A 15659-nucleotide genomic window follows, 5' to 3' on the forward strand; every position below is an offset into this window, starting at 1 on the left:
ATTCGTGAATTTCGCCATTTGCAGGGAATACGAGAACATATCCCCCACGAATGGCGAGGGTCGTGTACTAGTAAGTCCCCAGGACTGAATGGCATTCACCTGAGAGTTCTAAAAGAAGTCATCAGTGAAAATGCAAAACTCTTGGCAATGGTACATAACCTATGGTTACTGATGGCCTGTGTGCTGCCAACATAATACCCATCACCAAAAAGGGCTCCAAAAGTAGGAGCTACAGACCAATGGGTGTCACTTCTATCCCTGGCAAGTTGATAGACTGTAATAAAAATAAAATCAGCAGTCACATGGACAAATATGTTCTGCTTTTGAAGAGTCAGCATGGTGAAATCTTGCCTTGTCAAACTGCTGGAGTTCTTTGAGACTGTTAACAAGCGCCTGGACACGGGGTGTCCAGTTGACACAATGTATTTGGACTTCCAAAAAGCTTTCAACAAAATCCTTCACCAAAGTCTTCTTTAAAAACTCCCTTGCCGTGGAATTGGAGGAAAGGTTCTTTCGTGGACAGAGCACTTGTTAAAAGATAGGAAGCAAAGGGTAGGAGCTACAGTGTCACTTTTCAGGGTGGAGGGAAATCGGAAGTAAGGTTCTGAGGAAACTGTGCTAGGCCCAGTTTTGTTCAATGTTTTCATCAATGATATGGAAATGGAAGTGTACTTGAAATCTCCCAAGTTTGCAGATGATACCAAATTATTCCAGGTAGTCAGATCCCAAGTTGACAGAGAAATTGCAGGAAGGTCTCACCAAGCTAAGTAAGTGGGCAAAAAAAGGTCAGCAGGAAGAAAGGTAATATGGTTATAGGATAGATCATTCCAGATGTATCCAGTTCAATACTCTCCCTCCAAAGCATCCTCTTGTGCCACTGCCATTGTAACAGTGGGTTTCAGGTCCACCAGGAAAACTTTAAGCCTCTCTTAATTAGGGAGGCTACTGGGGATACAGCTGATTTCTTCAGGCAACAGTTGTGAAAAAAGATGGGAGTGTGGGTCAGAAGTTAATAACAAGTGCTGCAAAGGGGGTACACCGGGCAGGGTCTTCCTCTGCTGACAGAAGGGGCAGATGTCGGGGGTGTCTGAAACACCCAAATACACACCTGTGTAATACACATGTGTGGTGACAACTCTGTGTAGGAACTGCCAGCTGAGGTCCCTGGTGGCCCATGGGATGAAGGTTGAGGTATGGGCTTGTTTACCCTTGCTCTTGTCAAGGATGCCACTTTGTGTCTGCGTGGGACACGAGGACGGGATGCTGGATTGTTCTGAGTATAAGCTTGTAGAGTAGCAGCAATGGGCTGTGTGGAAGCAGACTGATTTGGTATCCCCCAGGCTGCTGAGACGGTGTGGTGAGGAATACTGAGGGGTCCCACAACAAGCTTTGTGGGACAGGGATACTAGAGGGCAGGGACTTCCCTTGCACAGGACCTGTTGGATGTAGGTGAAGGCACTGTCCAGCAGGGGGGCCTTGAACAACAGAGGGATCTTTCCATCCCTGCTTGGCACAGTTTAGGAGGACCCCCAGTATGAATGATGTTGACCAGGACCATTCTCCAACACATGTAGGGCATCTCAGCTGCGGGTTTTTCAGGGGCTTGACTAAAAGGTCTGCGCCTTAGGTCACCAGACAGGGTCACCCAAGGGTGGAAACCAGTCTACAGGCCCTAGGGAGGTCCTGGCAGAACTCCAGGAGCTCACTGAGGCCTCGTATGGGGAGGCCTTGCAGATAAGAGCTGCCAGTCATATTGGAGGTGGTGGAGGAAGGAGCATCCTAGATGGCACTTGTTATATTCTAACCCTTCCAGTCCCAAACCTGGGAAGGGGCAGGGCGGGGTTTCCATCCCACTTATTATTATTAATATGTTGTTACATTTCCTTTTCCTGATGCTAATTTTAATTGGAAGGAGGCACCTTCTGGTAACAAATCTCATGGTCACGCAACTTGCCATACTGGATCAGAACCATTTAGTCCCATATTCTGTGACAGTGACCAGGACCAGAAGCTAAAGGTGATGTTGCATGGTATCTGGTAGGCAGATGTGGGCCCCTTACTGAAGATGGGTTTGAGCCTTCCAGAACTTGTTCACACAATATCTCAATTCATAAACAGTTGTCTAAATAAAAGTTGGGACCTCTTGAATTTTGCTAAGTGCTCGCTGGGTAGGAAGGAGAACAGTTGATTTATTTCAGTTGTTTCATGTTGCTTGACAAGGGTATGTTTTGCACTTGTGTTTTGTTTGCTGGCAGCTTGATCTATCTCAATAGGTAAAAGAGAATCTATCAACTGCTCTTCATTCTGAAGAAGAACATCTCATTCCATCATAACTATGTGACCTCATCCACTGGGTCTGCTTCTTGATTAAAGAGTACTTTAGAAACATGATTACCATTTATGCATAAGCCCCTTTATGTTGCCCTGTGGCACTAACACTTTGCCCCCAGTCTGAAAACTCTTCCACAACAGTGAAAAGAATAGTTTGGAGGGAAATGAGACCTGGCCCAGTTGTCAGGTCCACCCGAGTTCTCAGAAGCCTGTGACCCACTTTAGCAAAAGTTTGTCTCTGAAGAACTTGTTGAAATTAGGGTGTCTGCATTTTGATACTGTTGTACTGCACCTTGTCAACAGACATAAAATATTACAGGTTTGAAGTGTCAGAATTTCCTGTCAGATGGAAATTCCATTTTCTGACCAGCTCTTGTATATTCAGGAAAGACTTTTTGATATGCACATCTTATTGGTGTGCATATTATGCAATGCCAGAAAGCTCCTGCATTGCTTACTCGATACAGATCTCATTCTCGTTGTATAATACTTGCATTCTCTTATGTTGCTATGGAAACGTTTACTTTAAGTGTTCAGCTTCTGATTTACGTATCTGTAAAACTTTCAGAAACTCTATATTCTGGGCGGTGAAGTGGCAGAGTCTGCACAGAAATGTACACATCTGATTGCCAGCAAAGTGACCCGCACTGTAAAGTTCTTAACAGCCATTTCAATAGTCAAGCACATTGTAACTCCAGAATGGTTAGAAGAGTGTTTCAAATGCCAGAAGTTTGTTGGTAAGTAAATATTAGCATCAGTTGATGATTAGTATACAAGTAATCGATTAATTTTTTTAACAATAAAGTTGCATACTTCTTAATTATTTGAATGGAAGTACTTTTCTGCTGACTGATTTTACACAGACAGCTATTTACTATGGGATTTTAGGGCAGGGGTGTCAGACTCATTTGGCCCCACAGGCTAGATGAATGGCACAGGGCTAATCCATGGGCTGGATTTAGACCCATAGATCCCTCTACCTCCCACAGCATACTGGATCCATTGCCTGCTGCAGCAGGTCTGGGTCCAACGCTGTGTGTGGCCTCGTACCTAGAGTGGCCGGAATGGGTGCCATGTGTGGTGCAGTCCACCTGGGTCATTTAGCACAGATCCCAGACTGGCTGGAGTGGATACTGTGCTACATGTGGTGCTTGCCCTGTCCGGACTGCACTGTACATGGCGCCCTGCTTTCTTGCACATGGCTTCTGCTCCATGTGGTCTAGGACATGTGCCGTGCTTGTCCCATAGTGAGTGCCATGTGTGGCACAGTCCCAGAGCTTCTGGGGCCCGCACTGCATGCATTGCATGTCCCAGAGCAGGAATTGCATGTGGCACAGTCTGGCTGGGGTGGGCACACTGTGTATTGCTGCACCCACTCCAGCCAGTCTGAGATCTGTGTTACACACTCCCTCTGGACTGCGTCACAAGCAGTACCTGTTCCAGGTGCTCTGGGATCTGTGCCACATGCATCTGCGTATGCAATCCTGGAGCAGCCAGGGCAGGTGCCACACGCATGTAGGGCCCTATCCATGCAGCTGGTCCAGCGCACGCCATGCCCTGTTGAGGGGCTGCCCAGATCCAGGGGTAGCACTAGAAGCCAGACGGTGGGGCTCCGTGGGCTGGATCTGGCACATGGGCCATAATTTTGACATCTGCGCATTAGGGCATTACTTTAAGAATAGTTATTCTCAGTCTGCTGAATTCTGAATAATTTGCACGCAACTAGAAAATGCTGTTTGAAGATTGACAGCTGAAACTTTAGTTGATATTTCACAATTGACAGGTTTTATCATTTTTTTTTTAATATTTCATGCTTTTAATAACCATTCAGATACCAGTGCACTATCACACAAGCAAAATTCACCTGGTTTTTATTAACTTTTCAATTACTGTTCTGATTTTAACTTGCCACACGATTTAATATAGGAAAAAAGAGAATTAAAAAAAACCCATATAATTATGTTATTTAATAAAAGATACTCAGACTTATCAAACAACACTGGATGTAATAATACTACATAGACTTTCCCTGGCTCCCTTTTTCTTCTCTTTATGTCCCTTTCTTTTGTCATTGTCAGAGAGAGATTTCACTGGTGCTTGCAATTTTTAAATCCCAGTTTGTTTGTTTTTATGATTGTTCTCCAAAAGTTTACAATTTTGTGCATTACATGGCAAGGCATGACCTTAAAACAAGGACAAAAATCAGTATCTTTTTAACTAGAAATTTATTTAACAATAAGTTAAGTGTTGCTCAATAGTGGCATTCCTGAAATAAAAATAAAAGTTTATATCTGGTGCAGTTGTGGACAAAAGTGCATTAAAAGCGCATCAGGTTTGTACTCAATACAGGACCAGAACTGTACTACAATTTTGATCTATTTTTATATTTTCTGTTAACGACAGGTCAGAGTACCATATTGATTTCTTACACAGCTGATTTCAGGGATATGGCATAAACTCTTCTTAGCTAGATTACATGACTGCTGATTCCTGTATGTTTGACCTTTTTACATGCTTATTTGATTAATACAGCAAATACATAGTACTGCTGCAATAGCCACTCTAAGAATATATGTTTGTAAATAATTTGCAGCTAATGAGCACACAAGCCAGTTTGTCTCTTATGCACATGGTGTGGGGGTTAGACTTGTTTTCTAGGGTTTTAACTTGTTTCGTTCAGCCACAGCAGGCAGACTAATCAAGCACTTTGAAAGTTCTTAGGTGGCAGAACTGATTTTTTTTTTTTTATAATGTGAAAATTTGACATTTTTATGTTGGTTATAGAACTAAAGATAAACCATCAGCTTGAAATCTAGTTAAGTTTACTAAAGGAGTTGCTATTTTCAGTCACTATCCAGATCCCGCTCGGAGTCTTTCCTTTGCTATTCTATATGTTTAATATTTTTTAAGTCTCATTAAGATATGGGTTGTGATGAGTGAGAGACTGAAATCCCCTCGTAGACAAAAAGAAGCTGAATGACTATGCAGTGAGAAACAAACTGAAAGACTGTCATGTGGTTAAAGCCAGAGACTTGAAGTCAGGTCTAGGCTCAGTCTTGGATTTTTTGTCTTGGACATCGTTCCTTAGGCATGTGGTTCAGTAAACCACTCTGTGCCTCTGCCTTTATGAACAAGGATGGACATGCTAATGTTTTTTATATTTTTATATTTAAAATAGTCAGTTATGTGCAATAAAGGAGGACATGGGTGGTTAGATGTTGTCAAATGTACAAAAAGAAAAAATAAGACTCTCCTGTTATAGAAATGTTGGATGATCCTCAGCGATAAGTAAAGTAACAGTTTTTAAATTGTTTTCTTTAATATCTTGATCTCATTAAGAAAGCAATTTTGCATGGAGATACAGTGGGATGCAGGGGTGATGCATAGGGGGTGCGCACGAATGCATGTGCACCTCCTGAGCGTGGCAGTGGACCCCCTACAAAAAAGCGGCGCCCACACTGGGCCGTGCCTGCAGGCGGCCGCTACTTGCCACCCCACCGCTGGCAGCATCTGCAGGCTTTGCTGCAGGCATTGCACTGGCTGATGCCGCTGGTGGTGCCTGCGGGTGGTGGCCAACCCCTAGTTGGTGCTTTCCACCTCCCCTCTCCCCCTGCCAACAGTGCTGGCGGCGTGTGCGGGAGCTCTGCACTCCCGTCACCGCTGTGGGGGCATGCGTTGTTCATGGTAGGATGACAGTCAATGTCAAAACAAGTGGGAATTAAAATAAGTGGGGTTTTTTTCTCCCTAATGCTTGGTAATAAGGCTTAGTGAGGGGTTATGTTGACACCTTTATTTCTTCCTTTGTTATATATGCGATCTGTAAATTTTCTTTTTCAGATGAGCAGAACTACATGCTCAGAGATGCGGAAGCTGAAGTGCTTTTCTGCTTCAGTTTAGAGGAGTCCCTGAAGAGAGCACAAGTAGCTCCACTTTTTAAGGTATACAATTTAAGAACATGCTTAAATCTGTGGAGCATGTGACTAAATTTATTTCTCAGCTTTGGGACCATAGCTTCTACAATAAAACAGATGGCATGTATGGTTATTCATTTGTTATGTCTTGAAAAATTCTCCTGCTAATTGTAACGGCTTTTCCTGTACAAGTATTTAAGGTGACCTTTTCCGTAGGTATTTGTGTATGTAAGGGGGTGTCGTGATATCACGAAAGGTTAAAGTCTTGGGGGACTTCAACAAAATGAGAGAATGACTAGAATATGCTACCTAATGTCTTGTTGCTGTTAGTTGAAATGTGTGCCTCTATATAAAGGAAGATAGTCCTACACTATTTGTACAAGTGTAACATTTCTAACAATAACATCCAGTTAGGGTTCCACTTTCACTTAAGGTACAAAGCTGTTTTAAATTGGATGACTTAATGGGGGGGGGGAATAAATAAATAAATAAAACACACACACGTACACAATATTAATCTTTACTTTCAGACTCCATTTGAGAGCAGAATGATGATTTCTGGAGCATTTGTATGTGTACTTTTCCAAATTTCGTATTAAACTTAAAATGAAATTAATAATTTGATTTGTTCCAATAACTTAGTACTATCTCACTTTGCACTGGTCCTGTTCTGGCTGGGTTTTGTTTTATATAAATAGCTGAAAGACTATTGCTATTGGCCTTTGTGATCTATGTTTTTGGAGAAGACAAACAGCCTCTGTTTGCTTGAGAGCAGCTAAGACATAAGACTCTTCTCTGGTCGTATGCACTGTAAGAAACAATTTTAGACATGGAGGAGAAATGCTTTTTTAACAGAAACCTATTTACTTCATAAATCTATCATTTAAAATCAAAATAAATTATTGGTGAGGAAACCTGAAATCTTCTGCCTTGTTTCAGTCAGAAGTTGAGCAGCCAAAAGCAATGTAACGCTTAGGATTGTTTCAGGAAATAACATTGGTTGTAAGATCTGAGAAGATAAATAACATCTTATTCTTCTGTTACATTTTACTAGTCCAAATAACAAAATTAGGCTTCTTCTGGAAAGCAGGAACACAAAAGATACTGTGTTACATGATAACATGTACAGTAGTCTCAGGGTGTAGATACACAGCAAGATTGAACTTGTGTAAACATGGAGTAGACACAGGACACAACTCTACATTGGTGCGTCTGGAGAGTTTGACATCTGTACAGTGGATACTAGTATAAGTTAGTCTGGTGCAAAAATGCACCATTAAGTAGGTAAGAGCCTAGTTACAGCTTCGTTGGCAGGCGGTAGAAGTTTGCTGATTATTTGCACCAGGAACTTCTTTCTGTCTCTTTATAAACCATTAGTCATGCCCTCTTCATTCCTACCCTCTCCAATTAAAGACAGGGAAATTCCTTTTTACACATCCTGACTGGTCTTAATAATCCTGAAAGTCGTAATGGTTTGGTATTTCAAAGTTTTTATAGTATAGTAATTGTTCTAACTGTCACGGAAAGCACTTCTTTAGCTGCTCCTCAGGTATAAAGAAGACTGGATTTCTGAAGTCCCTGTTAACTTCATCTTTAAATCCAGACAGTCTCCCCCTTCTCCCTGCTTCCCCCCATGTCTCCATTTTATAAGAAAATGAAAAGCCTTTTCAAACGGGTCTTGCCATAGCCCTACTAAGATTGAGGCAGTGCTAATATATGCCATCGGACAGTATGAGCCTTAATCTGTAAAATGAATTGCATGGCAGTAGGTCACCCCAAGATGCATATTACAAGCCACTTGTCCAGAGGCAGCCCTTTTCCATTGACTTTTAATCTGTTTTTTTGTTGTGTTTTTATTTTTAGGGAAAATATTTTTACATTACACCTGGAATTTGTCCTAGTCTTTCTACCATGAAAGCTATTGTGGAATGTGCAGGAGGAAAAGTATTATCCAAACAACCTTCATTTCGGAAACTTATGGAACATAAACAAAACAAAGTGGGTGAAATATAATTTGTAAAATGTATTTTTTTTATAAAATATTTTGCTTTTTGTGTTATTGAGCTCATATTTAGTTTCTTCAATTTAGAGTTTGCCAGAAATAATCCTGATATCCTGTGAAAATGATCTTCACTTATGTCGAGAATATTTTGCCCGAGGCATAGGTATGTATAAACTGCCAGTATAATCACGTCCGTACGTGCAACTCAAGAATTCATTTGTTTTCTGTATTTATTTTTCATCAAGTATGTGCATCTGTTACTGGCAACAGTCACAGATGAAAACAGTTAAAGGGGTTGTTAAGTCCGTACAGCAGACTGCAGTGTAGTGTTAGCATAGTTAGCTTTTAAGTTATCTAGCTCAAGCAATATTACCATAGCAGCACAAATCTCAATATAGGCTAATTTAACCCATTCTCAGCAAGGTAACGTAGTCTGTATTCAGCTCCATGCTGTCATTCCTGGATTGCTGCCTATCCAGTACCTGAGATAACTTAACTTAACTTAGCTGTCTTTATAGTTAGACTATAGATATGCCTAGTGTCTATTTCATTGTTTTCTTAAATAAGCAAGGGTGAAGAACAGCTCTTTAATGGAATGTTCTGAGTTTTCAAATAGGTTTTTTTCTGCTCCTTTAGTGATGTTCAGATGCCCACAAGTGGCCCCACCTGAACTTCCTAGCCAAGGATTCTGATCATGTGTGCACAAAGTGCTTCTGTGCTAATAGTAGGATTTGCAGTCAGTACTGAAACACCACAGTATACTCCATTTAAGAGGAACGCAAATGGCAAATTATTCCGTAGTGATGAGTTATCAGGAGTTAATGTCTGGGGGTGCTGACTGGGCATTGCAACAACAAAGAATTAAATTATCATGGTGACCTATCTCATATAGAAAGTAGTCAAGTTAACTGTACATACACTAGTTTGAAATGTACACCCAGTGTAATAACCAGCAGCTTTCAAACTTCAAACACCCAACCAAGGCAGTCCCTAGATGGGGGGCAGCAAATTGGGGTGACTGTCCTGGGCCCCATGCTTTGGGGAGGGGGGGCACCCGCAGACAGTGTCGTACAGGCCCCGCCATGACTGCCACCGCTGAGCGCTGTTGGCTCTGCTGCTGCCAAGCACTGCAGACTCCGGATGCTCGCCACTCCGCTTCGCTGGCTCCAGCTGCTCGCCGACCCCCCCCCCCCCCCCCCAACCTCGGGCCCGACACAGACATCAGTCTCTGATGTCTGATGCACTGGGCCCCGCACATCCATAGAGACTGTTTCATCCAACCCAAATCTCCTTTGTAACCATAGCGTTGAGCTAAGCTGAACTGAGCTCCATGTGGACAGACCTGGCACCCCTATAAAGGTGCACTGGGCCTCTGCAAGGATGCCAGACCCTACCCGCAAGAAGCTATGTGCAGAATGAAGGCTCTACACCTTGGTGGTTGATTGTACAGACAAACCAGCCCAAGGCAATGAAGTTGTTCCCTTGGTAGAGAGTATATATTCACATTAAGACGATCCACACTTTCCTAATTTCCCCTGAAGTCTGTCAGTCAAGTGTCTCCAGTGATCCCTATGCCTCTCACAAAGCAGAGTATAGAAGACTGTCTCGTTATTTTTTTGTTTCTAGATGTCCATAATGCCGAGTTTGTTTTGACTGGAGTACTTACTCAAACACTGGATTACGAATCATATCCTTTTATTGTGGAAACTACATAATACTTTTAAGGGCTTGTTAAGGAGACTCCACCATGTTATGAAATGTATTTCTGTAGTAGAAGGTGTAGAAGGGTAACACAGTCTCTGGTTTCTAGAGATCTGATTTCGATTCATAGTGAAATTAATTTGGTAATTTCCCCATCTGCCCCTGTACAGAAGAGATTACAGCCATTCACCTGAATAGCCTCCTCTGTCGCATTCAGCATCATCCTTTTTTGCACAGTAGGTCATGTCTTGGGTATTGACTATGTAATGCATTCACTAGTCTTTCTTTGTCTTCACTTAAGACATGAGTGGATTTGTAAGACCATTCACTGTTTTCTCAGCATTTGACAGGCTATTGGGAATTCCCTTGAAGTTCAGAGAACCCCATTTGGTTGGCAAGTTGGAAGTGAGTTGAATGATGATTTATTTTAAAAATGTCATCTCTTGTCCAAATTATTGAAAAAAAAAGCCTTTAAAGAAATGGAACCATTTATCAATGATGGATGTACAAGGTACTGAATAAATAGGGTGCAAGTGATGGATTTTTTAATAGGAAAAAACAAACATTTTGGCTTGTTTAACGCACAGTCTAGAAGAGATGACTATGGGCATCACAAAAAATAGGTGGTAGCAAATCATTGGAGGTTTCTATGGGTGGTAAACAGTTCTGTTCCAGAAAGTTATAAACATTTTGATAATTACCATATTCTCTCAAGAAAAGCAATGTAAGTGTTGTATGTCTTTATAAGAAAGTATGTGCTTTCCTTAACAAACTTACATGCAAATTTACTTGATGGCTAGTAAAATGCCTTATTGCTTCGGAGTCCTTGGAGCATTAAATCTAGCTGTTCCAGCCACCGTATAAAGGAACTAATACTTCCTGTGGATGCTGTTTTCCAGCTGTTTTCCTTAGGGTGATGAGCAGTTTAAAGCAGGAAAGCAAAAATAAACTGCATCTTTTTTAGGATGTGTAATTTTATTATGAGGAAACATAATTTACTATGTTTTGTATTATACTACCATTTTAAGAGCCCACTTTAGGTATCATGATTAGCCAGTTTCTAAATGTTTTGACAAATCTATGGTACTTCAGCCAAAAGTAAAATGTGGATGTAAAAATCAGAAAGGGCTTGCTATCTATTAAATTATGGATGTTGAAGATTAAAATGTTTTGTACTTTATTTTTATTTCTTATACTCTATTTTCTTTTATATTGCTATTTTGCCCAAGTTTTAAATAAATGTACTTTTAAATGTTTTACGCTAAAATTTAGTGGTGGTTCATTTTTTTAAAATCTTACAATTATGGTACCCTGGTAAGAGTAAATTACTTTCCCCCTTCCTCCAACCCCTCCCCCCTCAATGACATGAGATTTATTTTAAATTTATTTTACTAGATATGTTTTTAATAATAATATAAGGCGCATAACTGTGTTTCTACTAAAGCAAATAGCTCGAAGGTGGGAGTGACTGTGGTCCCCTCTCCTGCACTTTTCTTTTGTGTAAAAAATGTTATTAAATAAATATTTAAAAAAAAATATGCCACATCTGTATTTTAACTTGTATTTTAACAAAAGCAATTGTTTTTTTTTAAAAAGCAGGCCAGTACCTATACTACTTATTTAAAGTGCCTAATTACCCCTCAACAAAGAGTTATACATCTTTGGACAAGATTTTGTAATGCAGGGAAAAAAACAGTGTAAAAGCACTGATGTGCATGCAGCTTGATCAATAAGCAGTTAAACTTTTTGGGGAAGGGGGATTCTGTTTCCTTGTAAAGCACCACGTACATTATGGCACCCGGTATCTTGCATAGAGGTGGTTAGATGTGTTAGCGTGAAATCAAACTAGCATGGCCGTTCATATCTTCCGATGAAATGTGCTGTAACTTATGAAAGCCTATGCTGCTCTAAACCATTTAGTTTCTAAAGTGCCACCCTGTCCTCCTTTTCTGCCTGTGTCTTGTATTTCAAAGTGGACTTGGTGTGAAATGAACACTGAGTGTAGTGAAAATATCAAACCATACCAAGTAGGCACAGTATTCTGATTAAGAAGCATTTTGCAGACCTTTTACAAATATAGTAATATCAGAAAGGTGAGCAAAGGTGTTTTAGTTTGTCTGTAGAAAGCTGTACTTAATAAAAATACTAAAATTATATACCCTGTAGTATAGAAAGAGAGAGAAATCTGTCTGTCTCTTCCTTCTGTTTGGTTTTCTCCCAAACTCTCATGCAGCAAGATACTTCAAGCCAGTACCTAACTCACTTGAATGTGAGACTATATCCACTGAAGGCAGTGGGGCTAACTACATTTTTAAAGCAAGGCACATGGATTTGTCTCACTGAAACGAACTAATAGGCTCTTTGACTTGATGTCTTAAGCATTTGTGCTCCTTGGTATGATGTTAAGTCTTAAAACTATGTATTCTATTTAGCTTCTTCCAATTTTCAAAATTTCACTGAATTTTCTATGCAAAAATGTCATCTGCTTTGCCTGTTCTTGTCCCTATTGTATTTTTAGTTAACACCTGTATAATTTGAAGAAAAATATATAGATTCTTCTTAGAGAACAGTCTTTGCACGTGATAGTTTATAGGGTGTTGTATTAATTGTTAGTACATTAAAACCACATAAAAGCAGTAGGTATTGGACTATCACATGTTCTTAGAGTTCAAGGATTTAGCATAAGCTTATTTAAAGAAATACAACTCCTGTTGCCCTGTATTGTTTCTCATGGACATTGGGTTCCTGAAGTCTCATTTCAGTTTGCTCCAGCATTTGGGGTTTTCATAGATTTCATAGACATTAGGGCTGGAAGGGACCTCGGGAGATCATCGAGTCCAGCCCCCTGCCCAAAGGGCAGGAAGTCAGCTGGGGTCATAGGATCCCAGCAAGATAAGCGTCCAATTTACTCTTGAAGGTATTCAATGTAGGTGCTTGAACCACCTCCGCTGGCAGACTGTTCCAGACCTTGGGGGCTCGGACAGTAAAGAAATTCTTCCTTATGTCCAGCCTGAAATGGTTTTGCAGGAGTTTGTGACCGTTCGACCTAGTCATTTTAGCTTTGTTTTATACGTTTTTCCTTGAAGTTTGGGGAGTTTTGTGTGATACAGCCGTTACATATTTTATGTATGTATAAAAAGGTTTTGTAGCATGAATATGACTGCATTAATTGCAAGGGACACAGCCATGAGGTACGAGCTGACTCTTGATTAATGCAGATGGCGAGTCCGAGAGATCAGAAGTTAGCAAAGATCAGACCAAGAGGAAAACATTGACACAGCTTTCTCCTCAAGTTGCACATACTTGTGACACCAGTTGGTAAGCCATTCCCTGTGAAGCTCTTTATAATATAGTGATCCCTCCTCCATGAGGCCTGAAAGAAGTAATTTTGTTGTTTATATTTAAATAATCAACCTCCAGTTACAGAAATGGCTTCTATTTTGGTTTAAGATGTGTAGAAATTACAGAAGCAGGGGGAAAATTGCAGTGGGAATTGGTGAGGTATTTACTGATAGGTTATTGCTTTGAAGAAAAACAGGAAATTTGCCGTTCTTGAAATGTTTATCAAATAGACGATTAGGATACATACGTATGTACATATAGGCATATGTATGTAATGTAAAAAACCCTAAATGGGATGTGTTATCTGTTGCATGCAATTTTAAAAAATCATTTTTCTTTACAGTGAGCATTGATTACAAGTGAGTCTTTTATTAGATGCCTCTTTAAAAGGAATTATCTGGCTTTGTTGCCTGGGCTCAGCATTTTTATTTTTTATATATATAGTTGTTAAGCATAAATATTTTTGGCTCAGATCATTTCTGTCTACTGTGGTTCTAATAATACTTAGCATAGTTTTAGGACTTCAGAGTATTTTGCACAGTTTGATCCTGTATCAGATTTAACCCTGGACTATGCAAAGGTATAACTTTACATTTGGTCAATAGTCATTGAGGATTACTCACTACATACAATTAAGCACATTCATAATCATTGCAGGATTAGATTCCAGAGGCTAATAAGGCTCCTTTTTTGCAGCACAAATTCTTTCAGTTTTACTAAGAGAGAGACTAGCACTGAATGTAACAGTAATTTTGCCTACTGCTGAGAGTGGATTGTTGGAATTGGCTCAGCCTACGTGCCCTTTTTTTAATAAGAGTTCTCGCCTTTTAGGATTAATTTATCCCGTCATCTTCAGAAACCATGTAGTGCTGTTGATGTATTACTGTTTGGCAGAAAAATATAATAGAAGATGCGAATGCAATAGCTCCTTACAGGTAATGTAATTTAATTTCATGAAAACTATCCAAAATGCTGTCACATATTGCATACAGTAGCTTGAGGAAAAGTGAATGCAATAATGGAACAAATGAACCCCCTGGGAAATGTGAGCAATAATGCACCTGTTTCATCATCAGTGGAGAGAGTGTGTTTATTTAGCCAACATACAAGTCTGACTGATTTGATTAACCTTTCAATTAGAGTAAAAAAAGAACCTGCCAAGAAGTAGCCCTTCACGAGCCACAGGAGCTGTCTAGAGCCAACTGGCTTGCACAGATGTTGCTTGGTTGACTGGTGATCAAGAAAAGATTTGATGCAGGAATTCAGTATTAGATTTCTAGTCTGCACATTTTAGATTTTTTTTTAACGGAGGAATAGATATTTGCTTGCTTGACTCAATCCTTCTCTTTTCCCCTCTCCTGATATGCTAAGTAGTTTGTTATGTTGTAGAGCAAAGTCAAAGGCAATATAATGCACATATTTTTACCTCAACATTTGCTTGAGTTCTTCATAGAAATACTCATTTTCACTTTAGTATCACTACCCTGGGTTTTGAGAATCAAGTTGTACTTCACACAGAAAAGTGAATTCTCATCATATTAGCTACTTCTAGAGCTCCGTAACCATAGTATTTGACTATGTTACAATCCTAACTGGATTTATTATCTTAATACTCCTTTGGGAAACGTTAGGCACCTCTAAAGAGTAATCAGGAGCACCCCAGGCGCTGCCTATATCTACCCAGTATTAAAACACAGCATAGGAGCTCTGCCTAAATTCCCATTCCTCCCTAGAGTCCACAGCAGTGTTTCTACTAGAGCAATATTTAAGTGTAAAAAGGAGAGCTACACAAATATGTGAGTTACTTAGAAGAAAATGGTAAAATGCTCAGAGGCAGTATAGAGCTGTTTATAAACACTGTATTGGAGGGTCATATATACCATAAATCAAAGTCTCCGAAAAGAAAAAACAACAACCCCCAAAACTGAATACCAGAATGATTTAATGGTAGAATTGAGGCTGCTTGAGATGAAAAGTCCTAATTCCAAAAGGTGGAAATGATGCTCAAATGAAGAAAGTAGGCACAGAAACTCTGGTGAGTTCAATATAAAATCATAATAATCATAATATGGCAGGCCAAAAAAAAAAAAAAAATTTGAGCAGCATCTTGCTAAAGCCATAAAAGCTGCTAATATTTATTTTCAAGTATATCAGCCTGTTGCCGAGTTGGTGGGGCCACTAGATGACTACAGTGTATAAGGTATACTCTGGGGAAAATAGGCCACATCAGAGAAGATAAATGAATTCTTTGCATCAGTCTCTACTACAGAGGATGTTAGGGAGGTTCCACACCACATACAATACTTTTTACAGGATAAATACGAAGACCTGACTCAACAGAGGTAATAGTGCACTGTAACAAGACCCTAGGA

At 40.1% G+C, this 15659-nt stretch overlaps 1 protein-coding gene across 1 annotated transcript in view; it reads left to right on the forward strand.

Moving 5' to 3' along the window:
- Positions 1 to 11481, forward strand: part of PAXIP1 (PAX interacting protein 1) — a 64950-nt gene extending 53469 nt beyond the window's left edge. Inside the window, exons 16-21 of the mRNA XM_090047666.1 lie at positions 2900 to 3068; positions 6169 to 6269; positions 8106 to 8240; positions 8332 to 8407; positions 9871 to 9930; positions 10722 to 11481. Of these exons, the coding sequence (XP_089903792.1) occupies positions 2900 to 3068; positions 6169 to 6269; positions 8106 to 8240; positions 8332 to 8407; positions 9871 to 9930; positions 10722 to 10738 (558 nt within the window). The 3' untranslated portion in view covers positions 10739 to 11481. The remainder of the gene's footprint in view (positions 1 to 2899; positions 3069 to 6168; positions 6270 to 8105; positions 8241 to 8331; positions 8408 to 9870; positions 9931 to 10721) is intronic.
- The last annotated feature ends 4178 nt before the right edge of the window (positions 11482 to 15659 follow it).

The sequence above is a fragment of the Crocodylus siamensis genome, chromosome 5 (genome assembly GCF_052110815.1).
Source record: "Crocodylus siamensis isolate JL-2025a chromosome 5, ASM5211081v1, whole genome shotgun sequence".
NCBI lineage: Eukaryota > Metazoa > Chordata > Crocodylia > Crocodylidae > Crocodylus > Crocodylus siamensis.